This window comes from Rhipicephalus microplus, chromosome 3 (assembly GCF_043290135.1).
Source record: "Rhipicephalus microplus isolate Deutch F79 chromosome 3, USDA_Rmic, whole genome shotgun sequence".
In the NCBI taxonomy this organism is placed as follows: Eukaryota; Metazoa; Arthropoda; class Arachnida; order Ixodida; family Ixodidae; genus Rhipicephalus; species Rhipicephalus microplus.
The window spans coordinates 136,175,444-136,201,008 of NC_134702.1; the positions used below are offsets into that span (position 1 = coordinate 136,175,444).

Sequence of the window (25,565 nt, forward strand, 5' to 3'; positions counted from 1 at the left end):
CTCGCGCTTGGCAGTAAACTATCGTGGAGCACAAATTTTTCTTGCGTGCACAATTTTGCATAGCAGTTTTACATCTTGTCCTATGGAGTGGGCCATCAAATGCACTAGCATTTCTGTGAAAATTCAACGGCAAAACAATGCATGCGTCTGCCCGTCCACCACGTGAGGTGAACGTCGCTCTAAAGAAATTATTGCATAAAGAAATGAACATGTCATGGTCTTGCTGGATTTGAACACGGACCTTAAGCCTCGTTATCGGTGCTCAATATCAGCGATTTCGTAGTGGCATTCACATTTCCGCATAGATCCCGCAACCTTCCTTGTTCGAACTTTTTTAATGAAGTCTTCATCATCTCTTAAATTTCTGTTTTGCTTGGCTTTGCACACGTGGTGTACTGCTGGACTACTCGTAAGCACCAATTACGTTTATTTTTTAACAAAATAAATATTACTGATGAAGCCGCTATTCAGCTCCGTTTTTCATATTTGTTCGACCTTCCATAGAGATAAGTGGACTGCAGAGTCCGTTAGGGAACCTTATAAAGCGTATATAAGTGCAAAATACTTCACGCTTAATACAAATAGCGTCCATGCAGGCATGGTAGCTATGATGCTAAGCTGCTACCGACGTCCAGGTCGTCATATTGAACCCTGACCACGGCGGCCACATTTTCCATAGAGGCTCTAACGATCGATGTCCACTAGACGTTAATGAATGTCATAACAATTTGTCACGTGCAAACTTATAAACGCGTACGTTCTACGTACTGAAATGTGCATTGCTGATTTTCGAATGAGAGTGCTCGCTGTTTGGTCAGGCCTACTCGATATTGATTCCTTGAGGCACAACTGCCCTCTGCGAAGTCGAGCATTTCTTTTTTTTCTGACAAATTTTTAATCACTTAGACGGCATTGAAGAAACGCTCAGCCCATGAAATACCATACTTCTTCAGCTGACACGCGCATGTATTATGTCTAGCCACTATAGCACATTCGGTTACGTTCCTTTTTCTACTTGTACCTTTATTATTATGTGGTATTCAGATAGATGCACATGCGAAGCGGCTCAAGCTTGTGATATATGTACACACACTTATGAACGTGATGGTCAGCCCTCCTTCATCAGAAGCAGAAGAACTGGCGGTTCAGCGATCCTGAATTACGCTTGGCTTGTATACGTCTGATATTTGTAGTGTTGGTCTTATGTTAATTCATTTTTCAAGAAGAGTTTCAAGAAGACTTATAAAGTTCAATGGCTCATTGTTCAGTTTAGTTCATTGTAACAGTGAGTATAAAGGTATACACGGGATCTCTTGCAAGTCGAATTTGTATTATAAATTTAACACAAGATGTGTTAATCGTTTCGAAGATACACATTGCCATCGCTTAAAGTTCTTGAATGTGTACCTAAGGTATAAACATGACGCTTCAGGTTATACCCAATAAATGAGTAAGAGTTCACCAAAATTTCATAGAATACAGCCCTAACTAGACTCATATCCCTTGAAAGCTTATGTCCTATAAAAAATCCACGCAGCTTCGACTAAGTTGAGCAACGCTGCATCACTGCGGAGTTTGTAGACACGTCGCGCGTAATGGCTTGCCTAGGTATTAATTATCGGGCCTTTCCATGTCTGACCCCTTGGTTTTCAATATCCTCCGTTGCTATTCCCCCTCTGTTTTATATCTTCTCATGAAAATATTTATTTCGATGTGTTTCTTCATTTGTCCTTTCTTCTCTTTTACTATGTCCTCAATTTTTCTCAGCTTCGCTGCACTCGTTCTCTACTTGTTGTTTGCTCTCCGTCACCATTTCTTTCTTTTCATACATATTTGTTGAACTATACTATAACATACTATAATATACCACACTATATATCACTATACATTATCGACTATACCTAAAACACTTCAAAACATTCTGCTGGGACTACTGCATGCCAAGTAGTTAGGACACTTGCTTTCCGATCGAGAATACCAGTGATCAAACTTTTTCTCGTCATACGATTTTCTCCCAATAATTTATTCATTTATCTGCCAATATTTTCCTTTATTTCTCTATGCAATGATGCTGTCACCCATCAGATTTATTGCATCCCGCATAAAATAAATCGGCACGTGTGTTCTGGGAGTGAAGCAGAAGATGAAGAAGACAACAATGGTAATGAAGAGTACTGAAAGAGCAGTTGGTGGTCAATGATAATTTTTATTAACTCAGCACATACCAACGCACGGTTTAAGCTATACCATCATTGACAAATTAATCACATCCTATATTTGCATAAAACAACGGTTTAAATACTTTCACAAAAAATTGACAGATCCCACTTACCGTGAGAATCAATGATATGCGAAGCACAAAGGAGAAATGTTAACATGTCACTTCAATATAAGCATAACGTTACGACGTGGAAGTAAATGATGCCGTACATGACTTCCCTGTCGTGATTATCATGTTTAGAAGCGTCGTTCACCGTCGTCATCTATTCACGTCACGTGATACTAAATTTACTATATGTGGAGCTAGCGAACGTGGTATGTTGTGATATCAGCGTGGTATGTTGTCATGTTCCTACATGCCACGCAAGTCAGGATTATCATTTTTGCACCAGTCAGATATTTCTTCATCCATTGACGTCACGTAAATCTAAAATTGGTATATGTAGAACAAGCGAAACGGCCGCGAGCGCAAGATAAGGGCCCGAAATACTCAAATGCAGCGTTAACGCGCGCGCATGCTGGGCACAGTGCCACTACGTTAGCAAAACGCAAGCATTCTATACTCTGACGTCAGGCGTGACTGGCGTCCGTCGGCGTGGCCCGACAGCAACCGGCTCGAAATGCGACATGCTGCAATTCCATGCTGCATTAACATGCTGCGTTACCCAGACAACACTGCGTCTCCCTCTTTTCGTGACGAAGGGATGCCGGGCGCGGTGAAACGCGCATGCGCCAAAGCAATGCAGGCGCGGCCCGCGCCTGCGAGTATATAGCAGCACCAGTGCCTGGCGTGGCAAGACTTGCGTGACGCGACGAAATAAAGGCCGGCGAGCACGCACACTGCGTCACGTCGAAATGCGTTGGTTCCTAATCTCTGGCATGTTGTCATGTTCTCACAAGACACGCATCTCATGATTATCATGCTTGCACCAGTCACAACCTTCGCCATCCATAGGCGTCACGTAATACCAAATTTCGTATACGTGAAGCTAGCGAAATGGCCGCGAGCGCATAAGCAGTCTGGCGTGTAGTCATGTTGTTACATGACATGCATGTCGTGTATATCATGTTTGGATATGTCATTTACCTATGTAGTCCAGTCGCGTAACGTAATACCGGGTTTGGCACATGTGAAGCTAGCGAACAACAACAAAAAAGCAACAGAATACCAATCAAAAAGAATGTAAGGCAGGGGGACACAATCTCCCCAACGCTATCTACAGCGTGCTTCCAGGAGGTTTTCAGAAGCCTGAAATGGGAACAGTTAGGGATAAGAGTTAATGGAGAGTACCTTAGTAACCTGCACTTCGCCAATGACATTGCATTGCTGAGTAACTCGGGGGACGAATTGCAATTATGATTATGGAGTTAGACAAGGAAAGCAGAAAAGTGGGTCTGAAAATTAATCTGCAGAAAACGAAAGTAATGTAGAACAACCTCGGAAGAGAGCAGCGCTTCGAGATAGGTAATCGTGCACTTCAAGTTGTAGAAGACTATGTCTACTTAGGGCAGGTAATAACCGCGGAACTGAACCACGAGAATAAAGTAACTAGAATAATAAGAATGGCGTGGAGCACATTTGGCAAGTACTCTAAAATATGACAGGTAGATTGCCACTATCCCTCAAGAGGAAGGTATATAACAGCTGTATCTTGCCGGTACTTAGCTACGGAGCAGAAACCTGGAGACTTACGAAGAGGGTTCAGCTTAAATTGGGGACGACGCAGCCAGCAATGGAAAGAAAATGGTACGTGTAACCTTAAGAGACAAGAAGAGAGCAGAGTGAATTAGGGAACAAACGGGGGTTAAGAATATCATAGTTGAAGTCAAGAAAAGGAAATGGACATGGGCCGGGCATGTAACGCGCAGACAGGATAGCCGCTGGTCGTTAAAGGTAACTAACTGGATTCCCAGAGAAGGCAAGCAGGTTAGGGGGAGACAGAATGTTAGGTGGGCAGATGAGATTAAGAAGGTTGCGGGTATAAATTGGCAGCAGCAAGCACAAGACCGGGTTAACTAGCGGAACATGAGAGAGGCCTTTGTCCTGCAGAAAACATAGTCAGGTTGATGATGATGATGATGGTGATGATGATGATGGTGATGATGACAATGAAGCTAGCGAAATGGCCTCGAGCGCATCATGAGCGTAGCAAGTAGTCATGCTATTACGTGACACGCATCTCATGTTTATCATGTTCGCACCAGTATCATACCTTCGTCATCCATTCACGTCCCGTAATACCAAATTTAGTATAAGTGAATCGAGTGAAAAGCCCGCCATCGCATCGTGAGCGTGGCATGTAGTCGTGATGTTAGATGACACGCATCTCATCATTATGTTTGCACTCGTGACATAACTTCGTCATCCTTCGAATAACGCGTTCGATGCTCTAACCACTGAGCTACCACAGCGGCCTAACTTCGTCATCCATTCACGTAATGTAATACCAAGTATGGTTTGTATGACGCTAGCGAAATGGCCGCGAGCGCATCGTGAGCGTGGCATGAAGTCATGTTGTTACATGACACACATGTCATGATCTTTGTGTTAGGGTCTGTCGCTTGTGTTCGTCATGCAATCATGTCAGACCATACTAGTTATGCAACATGACATGTGAACGAAACCACCGCAAGAGCCGCCGGACCATGAAATGTAACTCATCACATTTATGAAATACATGTCGTAATTTTCATATCATGACTAGTCACATATGTTCATAGAGTCTTGTTAAGCCATACGAAATTTGATAACGATGCCATTATCGAAACGGCCAGGAGAGCTTAACGTCGTAGGCGGCTAGATAGAAAGATAGATAGATAGATAGATAGATAGATAAATAGATAGATAGATAGATAGATAGATAGATAGATTACAGATAGATAGAAAGATACGTTAGAAGGCACCAAAGTCCGCTAAGAAAAGCTTCGCATATAAAAACCTAGCAATGACAATTCTGCATCGCAGAATATCTTCTTTTTGCAATACCGCATTCGGCCAAAATTTCCGGAGTCCTCCACTATGGCGTCTCTCATAATCATATGGTGGTTTTGGGACGTTAAACCCCACATATTAATCAATATTTTTGCAATAAAAATCTATCATATGCTATGACACACCTGCTAACCACGTTTCTTACGAGGTTCACGTTAGTGACGTGCTCTGAACACAGCTTAAGCACCAGCAAGGGGCTCTAGAAAAGTTGTCGTCATTGCGATGAACTTGATGATTGTGTTCCTGTACCATAAGCATTTGGTGTGCTTCAAGGTTGATTCCTTATATTGTAGAATACTATCCCTCCGGCCTAGCATATTGTGGTGCGTATGTATAAAATATGGTAAAGTTGAGAAATACTTCGCTGATGGCATTGCGGAGAACTGGATAATTGTGCATCTGTTTCTGGACTGTAAGCATTTTTTCTGCTTCAAAGATGATTGCATCTGTTGAAGAAACTATCTCTCCTGCCTAGCACACTGTGGTGCGAGTGTAGATCATATGGAAAAGTGTACAACAACTTCGCTTTTGGCATTGCGGAGAACTGGATGATTGTGTATTTTTTTCTGGATCATAAGCATTTTGTGTGCTTCAAGGATGATTGCATCTAATGAAAAATACTATCCCACTTGCCTAGAACATTGTGGTGCGTGTGTTGTAGACTTGAAAATGCCGACAACTACTTCGCTCATGGCATTGCGGAGAACTAGATGATTGTGTATCTGTTTCTGGACCATCAACATTTCGTGGGCTTGAAGGATCGTTGCGTCTGTTAAAGAATACTATCCCTCCAGTTGCATAGCATATTGCGGTGCGCGTGTCGAACATATGTGAAAGTTCACAACTTCGCTCATGGCATTGCGGAAAACTGGATGATAGTGTACTTGTTTTTGGACCATAGGCATTTTGTGTGCTTCAAGAATGATTGCATTTATTAAAAAATTCTATCTCACTTCCCTAGAATTTTGTGGTGCATGTGTTGAATATTAGGAAAGTAGACAACTACTTCGCCCATGGCATTGCGGAGAACTGGATGATTGTGTATCTGTTTCTGGACCATAAGCATTTTGTGTGTTTCAAGGATGACTGGATGTAATAAAGAATACAATCCTTCCCACTTATCATAATGTGGTGTCTATGTAGGAGATATAGAACAGTTGACAACTGCTTCGCTCATGCTTTCTTTAAGAAAAAAAATTGGCCACATATCTGCATGTTATTCCGCAAATGTCAAAAGACGATAGTTTTGCGTGTGGAGAGATTGAACAAAACATTTATTTGATGTTCTGCGGAAGAAAATCGGTGAATGGTACTCTGGAGGTGCTGCGTTTGAGTGCCTCGAGCGTGCAGCGGAGGAGAACGAACGCATCAAGTCACGTTACACGTGAGACTTGAGTGCCCTCTGGCAGTTTTCTTGGAAAACGAAGCGCGTGGCTCAGAGACGGGTGTCCACGACCGTCTCAGACGTGATAAGGTGTAGAACGCAAGGCGACGGGTAGGTGCCACCACCGTTTCGTCTTAGCAAAGCGTTAGAAACACTCGCCTTTTCGTGCAAGTGTTGCATGGTCAGCGCAGCGTGATAAGCATTACGGTCTCTAAAGCTACTTATGTATGCCTGTTCTAGTAAGAGATGCACGTGCAGATTGTATACGTGTGGTTACGGTGCTTTAGACATGCGCAATAATTGGTTTTTATTTGACCATTCCACAAGTATGAAAGCTGATTCTTGAGCAACATTGGTTTGCGCTGCGGATGGGGTCGGCCGTTTCAAATATCCGATGCGGTTAAGAGTAGACAAATAGACAAATTTACAAACAGACAGATAAAAATTTATGCGTCGAAGGTCCCCAAGAAAGACCATCATCTTCAAAAGACACGTCTGTGTTGGTGGACATTGAGCACGAAGTAAGGCAATCCATGCATTGTTCAGGTTTATTATTCAAGCTTTATTTTATTTCCAAAAACAAGTTTTAAAATCTAAAATATATAGACGAGGGTCCCTGAGCCAGAGACTTCAGTGGGACCCTCATTTTGTCGATACAAAATGACGGTAAACTTTATACAGAGCAATAGGAAATCCTTACAATATACGGATATCAAAATACACTTTTACATCACATATCAAGCCATAACACGCAACATGGCATAAAAAGAACATATCGGTCAAACAGGTAAACGATCACGTGTATGGTTACTTTGACGGACTTTTTGAACAAAAGAAACGAAGTACAACGCCTATGCTAGAGGGTAAGGCATTCGAAAAGGATATCGCACTTAAAGCGGAAGTTTTTTGTCCATATTTAGTATGAGCCGGAGGGAACAGGAAATTTTTATTAGTTATTTTAAGTTAACACAACCGGCTAGATACAGAACTTATTGGGAAAGGTAAATCTTGATGTTAAAACTGATAAAACAAAGGGGGACTTAGTTTGTGCGTATGGTGCGCAGAGCAATAAGCAAAAAACAAAACATATTCAAGCTGCAAACTTGTATTTATTGAAAATTATTTCGTGGAACCACAAATTGTATTTGAATTTCTATCAAAGTTCGTTCACTTGAGCCTTGGTTTCTTCACCGGAACCCTAAATGACATTAGGTGTCGTTCAACGTAATGAAGCCTGGAGTCGGCGTCGGTAGTTCTACTCTACATCGCCACTTTCAGTTGTAAACCATTCTGTGGACACTGTGGACAGTATAACGTAAAAATCGACAGAGGTTGAAGAACGACCCAGAATGGTGTCCTTATCAGTGAGATACGGCGCCTCAGTTCTCGGGCGCGTCTGTTTTATGGGTATTCACGGTTGCAAGAGGCGCTTCGGTATGTATTGAAACCCCGGTTTCATGGGGTGCCTTCATTTCCTGTGGTGCTTCTGTGTCGTAGGACGCGGCAGGACTGGTTTCATGGGGCGGTACGGTTTCGTGGGGTGGCACGGTTTCATGTGAAAACCCGCTTTCTTGGGGTGCCTCCGTTTCATGGGGTGCCTCCGTTTCATGGGGTGTTTCGGTTTCATAGGGCGCCGCAGGGCTGGTTTCATGGGGCACTCTTGTTTCATGTGAAACTCTGGTTGCTTGGGGTGCCTCCGTTTCATGGGGTGCTTCAGTTTCATGGGGAGCCGCAGGGCTGGTTTCATGGGGAGCCGCAGGGCTGGTTTCATGGGGCACTACGGTTTCATGTGAAACTCTGGTTGCTTGGGGTACCTCCGTTTTAAGGGGTGCTTCGGTTTCATAGGGAGCTGCGGTGCTGGCTTCGGTTTTGGGGGGTGCCTCTGTTTTATAGGGCACCTCGGTACTGGTCGAAGGCTCAATCCTGAAGTATTCTTCATCAGCAGAAGAACTGGTTTGAGCGGATTCAGCCTCCACGCATTTTCCATCACGGCAGACATGTGTTCTGATAATGGGTGCAAGTACCTGCATGGAAATAACATGGCCGAGAAACTGTGTATTCCAACAGCTGATAGGGCATGATGAAAAACTCAAGCATCAAGAAGAGGTGAATATTGAGAAGTGGAAGAAGCTCTGGATATCCTATCGATGAGTGGCCATACGTTTCCCGATAATTTCCCCACAGAATCGAAACTGAGGGACATACAGTGCACATAAAAATGTAATTTTATTTCGCGTTCCCGTCATCTCAAAGGTTTGAGAAAGTATAAAGTAGTTGTTGAAGTAGAGGACATACCTAGAAAATGAATATGAGAGCTCACCATCTTGCCAGTAATTGATACCATTTTTAAATGGTAATGTGTTGAGGTACGCAGGGATCAGCATGTTCGTTTTGTTACAGGTTCATTTCACCGACAGGTTTATTCTATGAGAGACCAACTCCTACCACTCTTTTCAATAGGGCATTTTTGTGGAGAACAATGATCTCGTACCTTAGAAGGAAGCGATGTCTGTATTGAAGTCCACTGTAAAACACTTTTTGTATGTCTGTCTCACCTACGTTTCCACAAAAACAATGGTTCTCTACTGTGACCGCCACGGAACACAAGGCTAGCTCATAAGGAGCTTCACCTCGAAAAAGCTAAGCAGAAGGATACCGTTGTGACCACGAGACAACAGCACCGCAGAAGGGTAATAAATACCTTGATAATTTGAGTGGCTATAGAGATGTCATGAACATTGTTTATTCGCAGTATTTATGCAAATATACCAATGAATTCGAAACAGTCCACGACTTCATTATTAAAAATCTTTTGCTGGGATATCAGATGTACAACATGCGCGTGAACATGAGCCGACTGGAATAGTACCAATTGATCATTGCTACTATGAGCGTTATATGAGGTTTTTTATCACAATATGATTATTAATGCATATGTCCGCGAGTGACACCACGAATTCAAAACCCATTTTTTGAATGTTGATAGCATTGGCCCAATAAAAGTTTCTGAAACTTGGTATTAGCCTCTGGATCTCGCTGACAAAAACTGAAAATACATTTACATTTCGATGCACCACAAAGATGTATATGAACTACATACATTTTGTATACGCAGTTCACAGATCCGGGTTTGCTTGCGAGCGAGCCCTCTTTTAATAAAGAACTGTGTACACGCTAGTGAAAGCCATCAAAATATGCGACACTTGAGGAGATGGTGGTGGGAATCCAATATGCGTCATGACGCATATTCGATTTTTGCGCGTCTTCTCGATTACAAAGGGCCTTCTCGGGGCGACCCTCCTGTTTGTGGAATTGTTAAATAATAGTTACAATCATTTATTATGAAATTGTGGATACAGCAGGATCCCACCTGTCCGGGAAATGCCTTCAACGAAGGAAGCACACTACCGACCAACGTCAAAACAAGGTTTTGTCAAGATGTTTCGTTTCTCACATGGGAGTCTTGTTCACTATGGATCATGGCTGGCAAGTTCGCTTATTATTCAAATAGCAGTTATGTGGACTGGCTTGGCTAGTTTTTGCCGTCGCCGCCACCGTCATGCAACGTATATATTTGTATACGTACTATATACATGAAAACACAAGAAAGAAAAAAAGTCGCCCAAGCTCAGCACCCAGCTCGTCGCGATGCGCCGACACGTGCTTATCTCCCACGCGTGTTTTGCCTCGCAGATGGGCGCGGGGGAGGGGGGTAAGCTGTTTGTGCGTGCGCGCTTATCCTCAGGGAAGAGGAGGGGGAGAATCTGCCTTGACCTATCTCCGGACAGATTTCGTTTAGTTGCCTACACCACAAAGGTCACTTCGCTCGCTGGATAGGCGCCATTTGCGAAAACAGTGCGCTTTTCGAACACAGCAGCGTAAAAACTGGGACACTCGTTAGTTCGTACTCGTATCTGTACCTGTCTTTGCGTTTTGTGCGTCGTTATTTAAACAGCGCGTTAGGCGTCAAGCTGTGAACCTTGTTTGTTAGCTCTCGTCCTATGTGTGTTGTTTTTGTGCGTCATTTGTGCTTTAGCTTTGCGCTGCACGTTTTGATCTGCTAGCCGTTTCAGCGTTACATTCCAAGTTGTTGCTATCGCATTCATTTCTTCACCCTTGCGACGAAACTGCGGCCTTTTATAAGGTCCTCTAATCACACGTTCGAGGCAAGGCGCATGTGCAGGCGTAACAATACTAGCGCTCTTGTTTATTTATTTAGCCCGTGCGCAGTGGTTCGAATAAAGAAAAATTTGAGATGAAGCCGTGCAAATAATTCCTTTCCATGGCGATGATGGGAGCGACTTCGCAGTTCATGGCATGGCTCGTCAATACAAAATGTTGGTTGATAGCGCTTGAGGTCACGTTTGTATTGTTTCATGTCATTACGGTGTTCGTCTGGTCTCGCCGATATACATATACACATGTGTGCAATCTGTGCATGGGATTTTTTAGACGACAGCTTGTTCTTAACGTTCTATATACGATATATATATTTATATATTTGGGTGTGTGTGTGTGATATATGTGGTATAGACAGTGCGATTTATATGTTAAACGTATCACTCACCCCACAGTGAATTCCGTCGGGCTCGGTGTCATACCGGATTGGCCACCCTAGGCATAGGTATCTGCAGGTCGTCCTGTAGGACGCTTTCCACTGTACGAGCATAGATGTAAAATTGGAACGGATGATACGCTACTAAAACAGCAGTGCGATGATGAAAAACGAATTGTAAGCCACAACGCACTCACACAAGGATTTCACTCGCATGTCATACACTAACCCGAAATTCAATGAGTTAGAAGATTACGAAAAACAAAACTTGAGGCGATGAAAAGTTATAACAAGGGGTTAATGACCACTAATTGACCATTATGGGAAAAAGTATATGGGTTGTTATAATTTATTTATTTAGTACTTTAACTGTATAGAAAAAAAAGCCTAATTTTGACGCGTTTTTTTGTTAGACAAACATTAGCGAGAAATAACATGCAATGATGTCAACGAAAGTATACGGGACATCCTCTAATTTTCTTTGATTAATAGCGGAAGTGCTGTTGTGGCAGACTCGGTCCCTTAAGGTATTACACGATGAATGTTTTTTTCAGCGGCCAGGTCGTAACAAAATCACGTGCTATGTGTGGCCGACAGGTAGAAAATAGTGTTGCACAGATTCACTCATTGCTACTAGTGGCACTTAAACAACACTGTCATTTATGTGCTCATATATACCCCAGAAATTCGATAGGGGAGGGGGGGGATGGCAACTGAAATGACTTAGTTGGCAAAGCGTCAGTAGAGTTATTTGAAGGTGGCTAGTTTCGTCTCTATCAGCACCAAGTTATCATTCCGCCTACAAACTACCTTACCGATTACTATGTCAGTCAATCATTCTATCAATCTGTCGTTGCTAAGACAATGAAATAAACTGTTTTATCGATTCTTGCTAATACAGCATGTCAAAGTATGTTTTAACGGTGAAGCCTCAATTTCACTGCAAAAGAAGAATTGAAGTAGTCATGCTTAGGCTACAAAAATTCGCACCGACTTGATGACTGTATAGTTAATGATTCGTCCGTGCTAACATAAGTCCTTGCTCTTACCGGTACAAGTGGAATCGCTCGGCGACATTTCCCCTCGACGTCTTGACCTGAACATAAAACAAAACCTTTATTCAATATTGCTCTATTTCAAAATGGTATACGTATATGTATGACTGGGCTGCAGGTTCTGCAGACATCACTGCGTGAAGAAGAATACATGCTCGCTTGTTACAATTTTCACTGTAAATTAGGGTATAAAACGTTATTCCGCTTTTTTCAAATTGTGTAAATTTACTTTCTTTTAGTTTTCAATCACAGCCTCCGCCAGGTAGAATAGTGATGCACAGGATATAAGTGGTCACTATACGGAAAAAAACCTTCTCATTCGGCGAAGTTAAGGGCCATGGCAGGCTAAATATTCGAAAACATTACACTTTTTGTCTTTTTTTGCCTGATTTCCATTTTTTAGGTGACGTTCTCAGAGCTCGAGCTGAAACGTTGGCTTCACACCGAACACCATCTGCGCAGTTGCTTATCGGCCATGCCCACTGACGGATACAGCTTGCGCACCCACCGCACCGTGTATTCCCGCCACTCAGTACGAGCGACGGAAAGGTATTGCGACAAATAGCTTGACACCTTATCTGTGCCACTAGATATTGGGCATTCCTGCATGGCCTTCGCCAGGCTGTGGTTTCACTCTACGTTGTAAACGCCAAGGGAATATCTGGAAGCAGCCAAGAAGGCTACGATAAACATTGACCAGCATTAATGTATCCAAAGATTTATGCGGCTAGTGAGAACTTCTAATATTGAATGCTTACAATAAAACAAAAAATATTATGATTCAAACCAAGTAAATTAATTCTACAAGAAAGAGATAATTTCAAACGAGTAGCGCATCACGGGAGCTAAGATGAAAGTAAAGGCCATAAAAGCTTCAAATAATACTGCTTGCCGATACATCTAATTCCCCAGAAGGAAGAACTAATGGCTCGTACATGCTAAGTTAACAATTTTCACATATCATTCGATATATCAGAAATACTCACCATCGAATCAATAGAAAGAAGTAATCTATATACAATGCTGCATGGTAATACCGATACCTCGGACCTGTTTTTTGGTGCACGCGTACGAGATGTTACCAACGCGTGAAAAGTATGGCGAGTTTGTTAGCATCGGCATAGAGAAGGGGTTTGCGACATAAGTAATAAAAATAATGTAATACAGCTGATTGGATAACCTCCGGTTTTACACGCATACAATAGACGATAGAATTAGTGAGTAAACCTGATAGCGCTAAACACGCAGGAACTCACACCTACCTAACACAACTGACACCTGCCTGAATGTGTGCGAAGAAATACCACTCTCAAATGAAAAAAAAAACACGAATCGTTACACAATGCAAAGTGTGTGTTATAAAAGGAATGCGAGGAAAATTATAGATATTATTACAAGAAAAACTTCATTGGAGACAATATTATGCACGACAATGTGGTTTCAAAAAAAAACTGTTCGCACGCCATTTGAAACATTACCTCAATGTATATCAATATTGTAAAGTGTTCGATGTTAGAATCCCCGAATTTCGAAGACTTCTCGGCTTTTTATTTAACGTGCAACAAAAATTAAAGCAGCTGTCTAGAGGATCACTTTCCCAAACCCACACGCCCGAAAAATTCGCATATCTGGCTGCGGCGGCCGCATTCGAAGTAGGCGAAACGCAAGCGGCACGTGTGTGATTTAGGTGCGGATTAAAAAAAACGCCAGGTGGTTAACCATTTCGGGACTCTTCATTAAAGAATGCTGCATAATCATAATGTTGTTTTGGAATCCACAATCTTCACAATTATTATTTGATATGTAGCACACCCTACATTAGCGCATTCGTGAATACTATCAAAAACATTCTCCTATATAAAACGAACATCATTTATAGAACGATATGCTCATCCAATATCCTAAATTGAACCAACAGAACCAATCATTCTTTAACAGAACTTAGCACTAATAATAGAAAAAGCATTGATACATTTACATTGAAAAAACAAGTGATGTGCAGACACGCTTATAACGTGAAATCATACCTGTTGAGGGCGCAAAGAGGCAAGCGAATGCCGTGACAACAAGGGCAATTGCTACTTGAAACCTCATTCCTGACCCTGTTACGTGAATGCGTTAAGTGCACATCATTCGGAGGCTGAGGCATTTTTATATTTGAAAAAGCCTTTGTCTATAGTCGTATGCTATTGTTGCAAGTGTTGCAACAGATAGCTTATCAAAGAAATCATGACAGAGGGAGACGCACTGGCACTGGAGTAGGACAACTCCTATTCTGCTCATTCGTTCAACGAAATCACGCAATCGGATAATAAATCACGTCTCCTAGCTCTTCTCAACGTCAGCAACGTCGGCGTGAAATTTCGGGCCAATAGCATATAGCACTTGGAGAAACGAGTCTGGTTGTATACTTTAATTCTGTCAGGTTTCACTGTAGCTCCAATCATTGATTGATTGATATGTGGGGTTTCACGTCCCAAAACCACTATATGATTATGAGAGACGCCGTAGTGGAGGGCTCCGGAAATTTAGACCACCTGGGTTTCTTTAACGTGCACCCAAATCTGAGCACACGGGCCTACAACATGTCCGCCTCCATCAGAAATGCAGCCGCCGCAGCCGGGATTCGAACCCGCGCCCTGCGGGTCAGCAGCCGAGTACCTTAGCCACTATATCACCGCGGGCGGGGCATCTCCAATCATACGGTCTCTAAAAATTGGGAGGTCCCCCGTACAGCACAAATTGATGATATGTGAAGCAGGAATGAAAAAGGTTGACTTGTCATTTTAAAATCAGCACAACGTTGCGAGTTAGAGCTAAATGATGCCGTACACAAATTTCGTGTCTCAATATTTATGTCTGAATGTGTCTTTCACCTTCGTCATCTATTCATTGCACGTGATACCAAATTTAGTATATTTGGAGCTAGCGAAACATCTGTGAGCAGGCTATGAGCATGGTATGTTGTCATGGTCTCACATGACTCCCGTGTAACGATTATCATGTTTGCACCAGTAATATACATTTGTCATTTATTGAACGTCACTTAACACCAAATTTGGTATATTTGGAGCCCTCAAAACGGCCTCGTGCGCATCATGAAGGGCCCAATATACTCCAAGGTAGCATTGACGCGCGCGCGTGCTGTGCCCAGCGACAGCGCAACGTTAGCAAAACGCGAGCACTCTATCGTCTGATGCCAGGTGCGACCGGCGCGACAAGCGTCTGTCGGCGCGGCCCGATGGCAACCGACGCGAAATACGACATGCTGCAATTGGCGCCGATGCGTTATTCTGAGAACATTGCATCTCCCTCTTTTTGTGACGGAGGAATGACGGACGCGCTCTAGCGCGGATAAGCCAAAAAAAAAAAAAATGCAGCGTGGAGCGCCCGCGGGTATATCGCAGGACCGCGCCTGGCGTGGCCATTCCGGCGTGACGCGACGAAATCAACGCCGGCAAGCACGCGCATCGCGTCACGTCGAAATGTATTGGTGCCTTGACTGTGGCATGTAGTTATGTTCTCACATGACACACATATCATGATAATCATGTTTTTGCACCAGTCGCATACTTTCGTCATTCATTGACGTCACGTAATGCCAAACTTGGCATGTGTGAAGCTAGCGAAACGTTCCCGAGCTCATCATGAGTGTGGCAAGTAGTCATGTTTTTACATGACACGCACGTCGTGAATATCATGTTTGTACCAGTCACATACCTTCTTAATGCATTAACGTATCGCAATACCGAATTTGGTATATGTGACGCTAGCGAAGCAGCCACGAGCGCATCATGAGCTTGGCATGTTGTCATGTTTTTACATGACACGCATATCATGATTTTCATGTTAGGGTCTGTCTCTTGTTTTCGCCATGCAATCATGTCACACTATACCAGTTTTGCAAGATTCCACGTGAACGAAGCCACCGCAAAAACTCCAGGACAATGAAATGTAAATCATGATATTCATGATATGCATGCCATGATTTTCATATTATGACTAGTCTAATATGCTCCTCATACAGTGATGTTACGCCATACCAAGCTTGGTATCGATACCATTAACGAAACGGCCAGGAGAGCTAAAAGTTGTTGGTGGCGAGATAGATAGATAGATAGATAGATAGATAGATAGATAGATAGATAGATAGATAGATAGATAGATAGATAGATAGATAGATAGACAGATAGATAGATAGATAGATAGATAGATAGATAGATAGATAGATAGATAGATAGATAGATAGATACGCTCAAAGGCGCCGAAGCTCGATAAGAAATGCTTCGCATTTAATATCGTGTTGAGCTTCCTTGGAGGAAAACGGCATGAAAAAGCACTGATTGTCATTCAATGCATGACTTCCTTCATTAGCACAGTAACGTAGTTTTTCCGCGCGGGGACTCGCTGACTGGATTCCGTGCCGACCGGTTGTGCCCTCACAATCTCCGACGTCAGCGTAGCTCTGGCCGACTGGGCTCGCCCTACGTCATCTCCTGACGCCGACCTCCGACGACAGTGTAGGTCTGACCGACTGGACCTTCTCTCCGCCACCTCCTGACGCCCACAAGAGCTCTCGCAAGTGGTGCCCCGTCCTCGGACTCCTGTGACCATGTTTGCATCTTTCCTATCTCTCCTCCATATGTCGTCGCTCTCACGCTTACCTCATCTCAGTTTCTCTGTCTCTACTACTTTCTTCCTATCCTTTTAATCTCTCCTCACCCCCATCGTTGGTGAGCTACTTTTGAGGTGTCGCTCCCTGAAGCAGACAGTTACGGGGCTCACGTTTCTTTTCTTTGCCTTCTTACAACATAACCACTTCCCCCCCCCCCCCTTTGCGGGCTCCCAAGTGTGCTCTCGAGGCGTGCATAAAAAATTGCGGAGTCACGAAGTCAAGTCGTTCACAAACACTGTCTTGTGGTTCAGCTTTAACAGCGTTTGTTCAATATTCTAATATAAAAAACAATCGCTTAGAAATTAAAATCTCCCACAGTTTTAAATTCATTACCTCGCAAAAACCGGCAAACAAACCTAAAAGGCGTGAAATTGCGAAGCAGTCCTCCGTAAAAAGTGCAAAAAGAGGTGGTGAAGGTAAGTCAAACTTATCTTGTCTTTAACTGTTCAATAATTCGGTGAGGTGCAAGCTTTCGACAAAAGAACATTGGCGCAAGGAAAGTCTGGTGGTGTTTGTTCGGAAACGGCTTTTGGAGCAACACAACACTGTGCGACGTATAGAGTGAATGCGTGGAGTCCGAGGACTGAGTTTCTTAGGACTGTGTAATGGCCCACAGAGAGAATTTAAGCTCTTTCTACTGCAGAAACGGGAGAAATGAATTTTTTTCACACTATCATGGCTTGCTCCACGCAGCGTCTCGTTTTTCCCCGCAGGTTTCTAAAACACTCATTTGAACTGTGGCGACATGGTGATAGTTATGCAGCACGTACATTTACTCAAAGAAAAGTTTCTGCTGTGACATTTATTGATGAATTGTTAAATATAAAAAGGAATATTCATTACTTCAAACCTTTTGTTGCAATTAACCCATCTTGTCTTACAGCTTTACCCCATTATATCTTACGAAAGATGCTCTTTGTGAGAAGGAATACAATGAGACTGACACTTGCTTAACTTCATGCACATCCTGGTTAATAAAGTCTAACCGTATTATATACCCAAAATCAATGAGATATTTCGGCCAGTATTAGCAGCACTGTCTAGAAGCAGGCAGATTGTTTCAAAGTACTGACGTCCTCAGTAAATGACGAAGTGGAAGTTTCTCACGACACGATTTTCAATAGCAAACAATATGTATGTATGTATGTATGTATGTATGTATGTATGTATGTATGTATGTATGTATGTATGTATGTATGTATGTATGTATGTGTGTGTGTATGTATGTATGTATGTATGTATGTATGTATGTATGTATGTATGTATGTATGTATGTATGTATGTATGTATGTATGTTCACCGTGATGTTACAGCAATCCGTGATGAATGCCACGTACGTTACTCCATCCTCTTTTTCCCATAAAAATCTTTTGACTTCTTCAAGAAATCAACATCATAAAATTTTCAGTGGAAATGTACCGGCATCTTGAAATCCGATCATATACAAAGCTGGAGAGGTGATACAGATGTTTGACGTTTGTTTCACCAGGGGCAGGAAGTGATTTCTAGCCCAATAATACTACAATGCCACGGACAATCAAGGAGAAAGAACAATGCACATCGTGCGGGGAAGGACAATGAGCACTGTGGGTCTTATCTTTTAACAGTGTGAGCAAATGTGTGCCAGAGTAGGCTCTTTAGAGTTCAGTAAAACCTCGAAACAAAAAAGCATCGAAGGAACTTGTATTGCTCCAGTACGGCAGTGCATGCAAGGGGCTCTTCGTTAACCCAGTTCAGCAGACAGACCACGCGTGACGCATTTCATTTTTTTTGTGGTATACTCAATGAAGTATTGGAAATATCCTATTGTCCTCATCGAAGGTAATAGGCCTATAATTTTCTACGCCCCGTTGCTTTTCGCAGAAGGGTAGAGCTAACGCGTCTGAATAGGCGCTATGAATAACACTCGTATGAGGCAGCACTTGATTATCCTGTTCGACCTACGGCCTTGTGACTAAGTTTTTCATCACAGCGTTATAGCACTTATATTTAAAATTTATTATCTCAAACCTTGAAAATAACCAAAGGTGTGGGAGTCGACAAAATTAGTTTCAAATGATAGCGTATATAGCTCGTTTCAGAGAGATTAGAGTGTCAGTGTCGGCATCGTTGGTTGTAAGCGAAAAAATCATTGTGTGCGTGACCTAAAAAATGAGAAACATGGAAATAAAAATAAATATTAAAAAATTTTGGGTCTGACTGGGCATCGAACCAGGGTCGTTTGCGTGGAAAAGTGGGTGTTCTACCATGCAATTACGCGTTTTTTATTACTTGCTTTTACTACCCATACATAACTCAAAATACACTGATAGTAAAACCCCCAAAGTTACAATGCGCACAAAGAGATTTTTTTCCCGGCCAGCATGGTGCTGGTATCGTCAAGCTAATATTCGGTCAAATTCAGAAAAGGCTCTACTCTCAGTAGTTGATTGAGTGGTGTAGCTTTTGAATGCGAAGCATCTTTTAGCGAACTTCGGTGACTTTGAGCATATCTATCTATCTAGCCGCCTATGACTTTTAGCTCTCCTGGCCGTTTGAATTATTATCGAAACCAAACTTGGTATGGCATAACATGACTGTATGACGAGAATATTTACTTGTCATTACTTGAGGATCAGTATATGTATGTCATGAATGTCGTGATTTACTTTTCATAGTCTGGCTGCTCTTACGGTGGTCTCGTTCGCATGACATGTTGCAGAGCTGGTATTGTATGACATGATTGCATGACGAACACAAGCAACAGACCCTAACATGAAAACTATGGCATGCGTGTCATGTAACAACATGACTACCTGCCATGCTCATGATACGCTCGTGGCCATCTCGCTAGCGTCACATAAACAAAATTTGGTATTAAGATACGTGAATGGATGACGAAGGTGACGAATGGATGTGTATGGTGCAAACATGATAATCATGAGATGCGTGTGATGCAACAACAAGAATACATGCCACGCTCATGATGCGCTGGCGGCTGTTTCGCTAGCTTCACTTATACCAATTTTGGTATTACGGGACGTGAATGGATGACAAAGGTGTGAGACTGGTGCAAGCATGATAATCATGAGATGCGTGTCATGTAACAACATGACTGCATGCTATGCTCGTCATGTGCTCGCGGCCGCTTCGCTAGCATCAGATGTAGCAAATTCGGTATTACGTGACTCGAACGGACGACATAGGTCAATGACATATCCAAACATGATAGTCATGATGTGCATGTCATGCAACAACATGACTACATGCCACACTCATGATGCGCTCTCGGCCGTTTCGCTAGTCCACATATGCCAAACTTTGTATTAGGTGACGTGAATTGATTGCGAAGGTATGTGATGGGTGCAAACATGATAATCATGAGATGTGGGTTATGTGACAACAATACTTCACGCCGCTGTCAAGACACCAATACACTTAGACGTGACACGGTGAGCGTCTGCGCCGGCGTTCGTTTCGTCGCGTCCCGCCGGCGTTGCCGCGCGAGGCGCCGGTCTCACCGTATCGCAGGCGCGCGCTGCGTTGCTTTTACGCATGCGCGTTTCAGAACGTCCAGCGTCCTTCCGTCACAAAAAAGGCAGGCGCAGTGCTGTCTGGGTAACGTATCGGCGCGAAATGCAGCATGTCGCATTTTGCGCCGGTTGCCAACGGGCCAGGCCGATAGACGCTGGTCGTGCCGGTCGCGCCTGACATGAGACCAAAGAGTTCTTGCGTTTTGCTAACGTATAGGATCGCTGTGCACAGCGTGCGTGCGCGTCAACGTCACGTTTGAGTAAATGGGGCCCTTCATAATGCACTTCCGGCCGTTTCGCTTGCTCCACATATGACGTCAATGTATGACAAAATTATTTGACTGGTGCAAACATGATAATCATGACACGTGTGTCATGCAAGAACATGACAACATAGCATGTTCATAGCGTGCTCGCAGCCGTTTCGCTAGCTTCGCATATACTAAATTTGGCATCACGTCAATAGATTACGAAAGTAAACGACACAACCAAACATGATAATCATGACACGGAAGTCACGTACGGCGTAATTCAAGTCCACCTCGTAACGTTGTGATTATTTTAAAGTGAAATAACAACCTTCCTCATTCGTGCTTGGCATATATCATCGATTCACACTGTACGAGGGATCTGCCAAATTTTCAATAGAAAGAAATTAGTCTATGTGTTCTTGAAAAAAGACTCGTGCGGGACGTGCATCATCGCCGACATAGAAACCCGCCATTCTCGATCTCCGCAAAGAATGCAGGACCAGGAGCTAGATTGCACCTTATCGCAGCGCGTTGCTACGTTTCGCCCGGCAGTTCATCTGGGCAGACGCCATTGTGCGTAAGTCGGTCTGCTAGGTTGCTTTCAACCCCATCGGCGCACAGTCGGCTAGACGGTGTCCTGTAGAGGGTCCAGGTAGTGGTGAGGTTTCAACGAAAGCTTCGCGAGACAACCTTTTGTTGAACGGGTTCAAACAGCGTGGGACGGTGCCACTGTAGCAGTTCTCTTGAAATCAACCTTTTGACTCGGCTGTCGTAGCCGGCGCGAAATCGCCACAAAAGCACCCACGGTCCGGAAACGGGGGAAGACGTCGAAGAAGCCGTTCTCACGGATCGAGCGTTTGGACTGCCATGTTCAAGAGAGTTCTGGATGCCTGTAATTGAAAGCAGCCATGGACCACTGCTGACGTTCGTGTCAGTGGCCATCTCCCCGGAGGAACTCAACTTTTCCTCTCCGGACTTTACCTCCTCGTCCTGCGGGCCCTCAAGGCGTGGGCCAGGTGCGTCATTGTGTGGTGCACTCGTGATGACCATTGCACATTTTCACCCACGTTTTTCTTTTCCCGAGTGGCCCGATTTCTGCATCCCTTCTGGTGGGTGGACTACTGAGACATCACGTCACCTACTTTTGTGGCATGAGTGGTTCCCGTTTTCTTCGTACCTCCATATAAGGGGACGATGGGCTATAAAATCCGAAGACATTTTGTAAATATTCGTGGAATCAAAGCTGAATCTTTGCACATAGCTGATTTTCAGCGTAATCTCTGTAGAGTTTTATCTTTCAACTATCATACGAATAAACCTTCGTTCTATTTCCTTTTACGCGTCCCCTCACTGGCGAAGATCGGCTATGCGGACGACGCCGGGGAGCCAGCTACGCTAAAGAGATTCCGCCGTACCTACTATCGACCTCGAACGCCTAACAACTGGTTAGCAGCATTGAGATAGACCTCACGACATTGCGCTGTGCTGTGGTGAGTGCTTGGTCTTTGCTTTGACTTTCCAGGCTTTATTTTGTGAGTGTGAGTTCATTAGAGGCTGGATTGTGTGTGAGTTAGGGCGATCACCTATTTGTGAGGGTTCCGTGAGTTAGAGGGATCACGAAATTATGTGTGAGATGCAGAACCAAAGTACAACGACAATCACGGAGGTGAAGACACCGCTAAAAGATAGTATGTTGTACACTTGTGAAGACCTAGGTATTACGGTTAAGGAATGAATGGGCAGGTCCCAAATTGCAGAGCTAATTTTGCAAAACGCCCGTGAGGAGGATATTGAATACGTGCTAAATGCTTTGAAGTGATTACAACAACGAAAATTGGTGTGCGAGCGAACAAGAAAAAGAGAAAAACTTGTGCGAGATGTGAAAGAGCGTGAGTGAGCACTCGACTTAGAGATTGAACTATTGAAACAGAAAGTTGAGGCAACGCGGTGGAAGCTTGAGCCACCCGCAAGTGTAGCGCACAAAAAGTTCGAGGATCAAATGAGTGAGGTGCAGTGCAGATCTACAAAGAAAGCTTGCACGAGTGAAAACCGCAGCAGGTTCGAAGATGAACCAAACGTGAGAGCTGCGAAAGATGCTGCTCTAAGTAGAGAGGCCAACGAAGGCCTGAGCAAGTGCGACGAGGTGCTGTGCCAGTTAAATGTTAGCGAAACAGCTAGGATAGCTGTAGACAATCTGGTACAGACTTCAATTGCAGTTGTCGTGACGGTGGATCTTGCAAACGATGTCCAAGTAGGCAAGAATACCATAGCTGAGAAGCAGCAAATGTAGAAAGCGACGGTAACAGTGCAGTTGCAGACAGCTCCCAGGAATGCGAGTGAGATTGTTCAGAGAGAAACAGATGCATTGTTGCGAATTGTCTTGAGCTGTCCGCCAGTCTAGAGTGCGAAAGAGATGATTTTGTCGGAAGTTATTCAGACTGCGTGGGTGAGACAGCTGACGAAAGCTGTGAGAGAGTTGACAAGCTCGAGTTGCTATCGGGAAGCTTGCAAACGAGCCTCAAGAAGCGGCGCAGACGAAAGAGACGCCGGAAAGCTGCAAAAAAAAAAGTATTACGAGCTTATAAGAAGGCTTGAAACCTTTGAGCGCAGCGAGTAGTTCCAGACATTTGGAATCTACTTCCAAGTCGGTCTACATGCGTCCGAGTCGCTGGACGAAAAGTAAAAGAAAAGTTGGTTCGCGAAGGAAATCACGTAAAAGGCGTCGGTATTTAAGTTCTATCCACAACACGTTTCAGGGTGCGCGCAAGTGCAGGCTTAGCACAGGTGAATCGGCCCGTCATGGCAACAGTGCTAAGAAATCAAAGTGCCGAAGTGGTATGGAAGGCTGTGTAGAAGCGCCATTGAGTTGTAATTCCACTGAAGACGCCACCCAAAGCGAAACCTCTAGTATTGGGAAAAAGATCGGTCGCAAACGTCTCCGTAAAAGATTGAAACGTACGCGCGTGACAAAGCAAAGGGATGACAGAGGTGGCAAGCAGCTAGATGAGAAAAAGAAAAGTAGCTCATCGGCCAGTTTGACGAAGAGACCTTTGTGGCGTTAAATAAGGCGCCAGGGGGGGAAGGGTAGGCCAGAGCGCGCATCCTCGCGACGAAATTCACGCCGGAGATTAACCGCTTTGCGGGGATGTGATTGTCGAAGGGGTCCTAGAAGAAATGCGAGAGTAACTAATCTCCGCGTGGGTGCAAGCCGAAATAGGGCATTGCCACTTTTGCCAGCACGTTGCAGGGGTCCCTTCGGCCGAACTGACAGAAGCAGGCCGAAATTGCGAATGAGGCGTGACTGCACTGTGCAGCTTGTAGGAAGTACACGTTGTGGTGTCGGGCATTCTCAAAATCTGCCAGGACCGTGATCGCACGTGTACGATTGAAGAGCGAAGAACAGCTTCAAGCTGGAGAGTGGGACACAAGAATTTACTTGGAAACATGTATGTTTGTATATTTCTGGCTCTAAAGTAATATTCCTAAGTCATCTCCACGGCTACTTTGTTTAGCTACAGTTTTTTCCTTCTGTGTTTTTATGAGCATTATAAGGGTTTTGATTTACGTTATTAGGCGTTATATCAAAGCAGTCATGCGCATCAGTCAGCCGACTGCGTGCAAGGAGTTTTTATTTAATTTAAGAGCACGTTAGTTGTGAAGGAAGTTTGGTACGTCCGCTGAATTTGAAACATGGTAACGTTGGTCGAGCGCAGCCGAAGTTCGTATGCTTCATACCCTTTTTGAACACCATCTTGAAAGAGTAGATGAGCATTTATAAGAAACGTTTTAGAATAAAACGAGAAGCGATTTTCAAAATGCTCACGGTTGAAAAACATTTGCTACAGTGTTTTTAGCGCAAAACGCAAGTTTTGTTAGGTGCTCATGGCCTATATGCCATCTAGCGTTAATTTCCATTGCATGTTGTCTTTGTTAACAATTTCGTTCAAATGTGTGTTTAGTGGTGTCTAGGTTACAGAGATTTACCTATGGTTAGGTGTGTGTTAGTGTGGTAGCGCTCTTCGGATGAGAGTATGATGTCGTGCTAGGGCGCATAGTGAAGTCCTGTGCATTCTTTAAAAACATGCGCTGACATGAAGCTACATTCAGCTAATGAGCGTGTAGTACAAAAGGTTTATCACATTCATTTTCTTATTTTAGTGAGTGCTTGGGGATCTTGTGATCTCTTGAGCTGAGCGTTGCTCTTTACTGAACATGGAAGTTAGGGATACGTTAAAGTAATTTATAAGACATCGTTTATTCAGTTGTGAGAGAGTTTTCATTTGCGCCGGGGTTTATCACAAGTAGGTAGGAGCGACATCGTTTAGAAAGTATGTTTTGAGATAATAGAGAATGCGCACAGATACCTTTTGTATAGTGTCTGGCAGCATTTGAGTGAAATGCATGTAGTTGGTTGTGTTTATTAAGTTAGTGATCAGATAGCAGATGTTAGTTGCAACATAGTAGTGCTGATGGTAGGAGGTCAGCTTTGACAGAGGTTGTTTATTTGTCCGGGGCCAAATTATATTTGCAATTGTGTGCTTTTCTTACATGGCAAACAGTTCCATATTTAGTAAAGCATCGTCACATCCATGATCGTTGTAACTGTGGTGGCACAAAAGTCTGTCAAAACTTGCGAGTAGAACTTACTGGTGTTTTGAGAAGCCTGGAGGGTTTTAAGCGTTTGCAATGCACTTGATTTCAGCATGGTATTGTGTTGTGTGGTTCGTTTTGCTGGTGTCGATCATTGTGAGGTGGTTTGGGAGTTTCTTGCAGGTTTGCAGCTGGAGGTAACTGGCCAAGCCATTGTCCTTGTCACCAGTCATTCTCTTTGTGCCCAGCAGTTGGGAGTGCTGGCCAGCCGAGATTTTCCGGGCGACGGAAGAGCTGTTACCTTTGGCCCAGCCGTTCTTCTGGGCAGACC

At 43.7% G+C, this 25,565-nt stretch overlaps 1 protein-coding gene across 1 annotated transcript; it reads right to left on the reverse strand.

Annotated features, from left to right (window-relative positions):
* Window positions 1-7,685: 7,685 nt before the first annotated feature.
* Window positions 7,686-14,339, reverse strand: LOC119171359 (uncharacterized). Its single transcript, XM_037422214.2, has 4 exons — window positions 14,234-14,339; window positions 12,201-12,247; window positions 11,164-11,253; window positions 7,686-8,620 (listed from the first exon to the last, which is right to left on the reverse strand). The coding sequence occupies exons 1-4, from the start codon at window positions 14,298-14,300 to the stop codon at window positions 7,976-7,978; spliced, it is 849 nt and encodes a 282-aa protein (XP_037278111.2). The 5' UTR covers window positions 14,301-14,339; the 3' UTR covers window positions 7,686-7,975.
* Window positions 14,340-25,565: the final 11,226 nt, after the last annotated feature.

Excerpts from the sequence above, each read along its gene's own strand:
- LOC119171359 (XM_037422214.2), bottom strand. The coding sequence starts at position 14,300 with ATGAGGTTTCAAGTAGCAATTGCCCTTGTTGTCACGGCATTCGCTTGC. Across the intron at positions 12,248-14,233 it reads CCTCTTTGCGCCCTCAACAG|GTCAAGACGTCGAGGGGAAA; the intron begins GTATGATTTCAC and ends TTTTATGTTCAG. Across the intron at positions 8,621-11,163 it reads CCGACGGAATTCACTGTGGG|GTACTTGCACCCATTATCAG; the intron begins GTGAGTGATACG and ends ATTTCCATGCAG.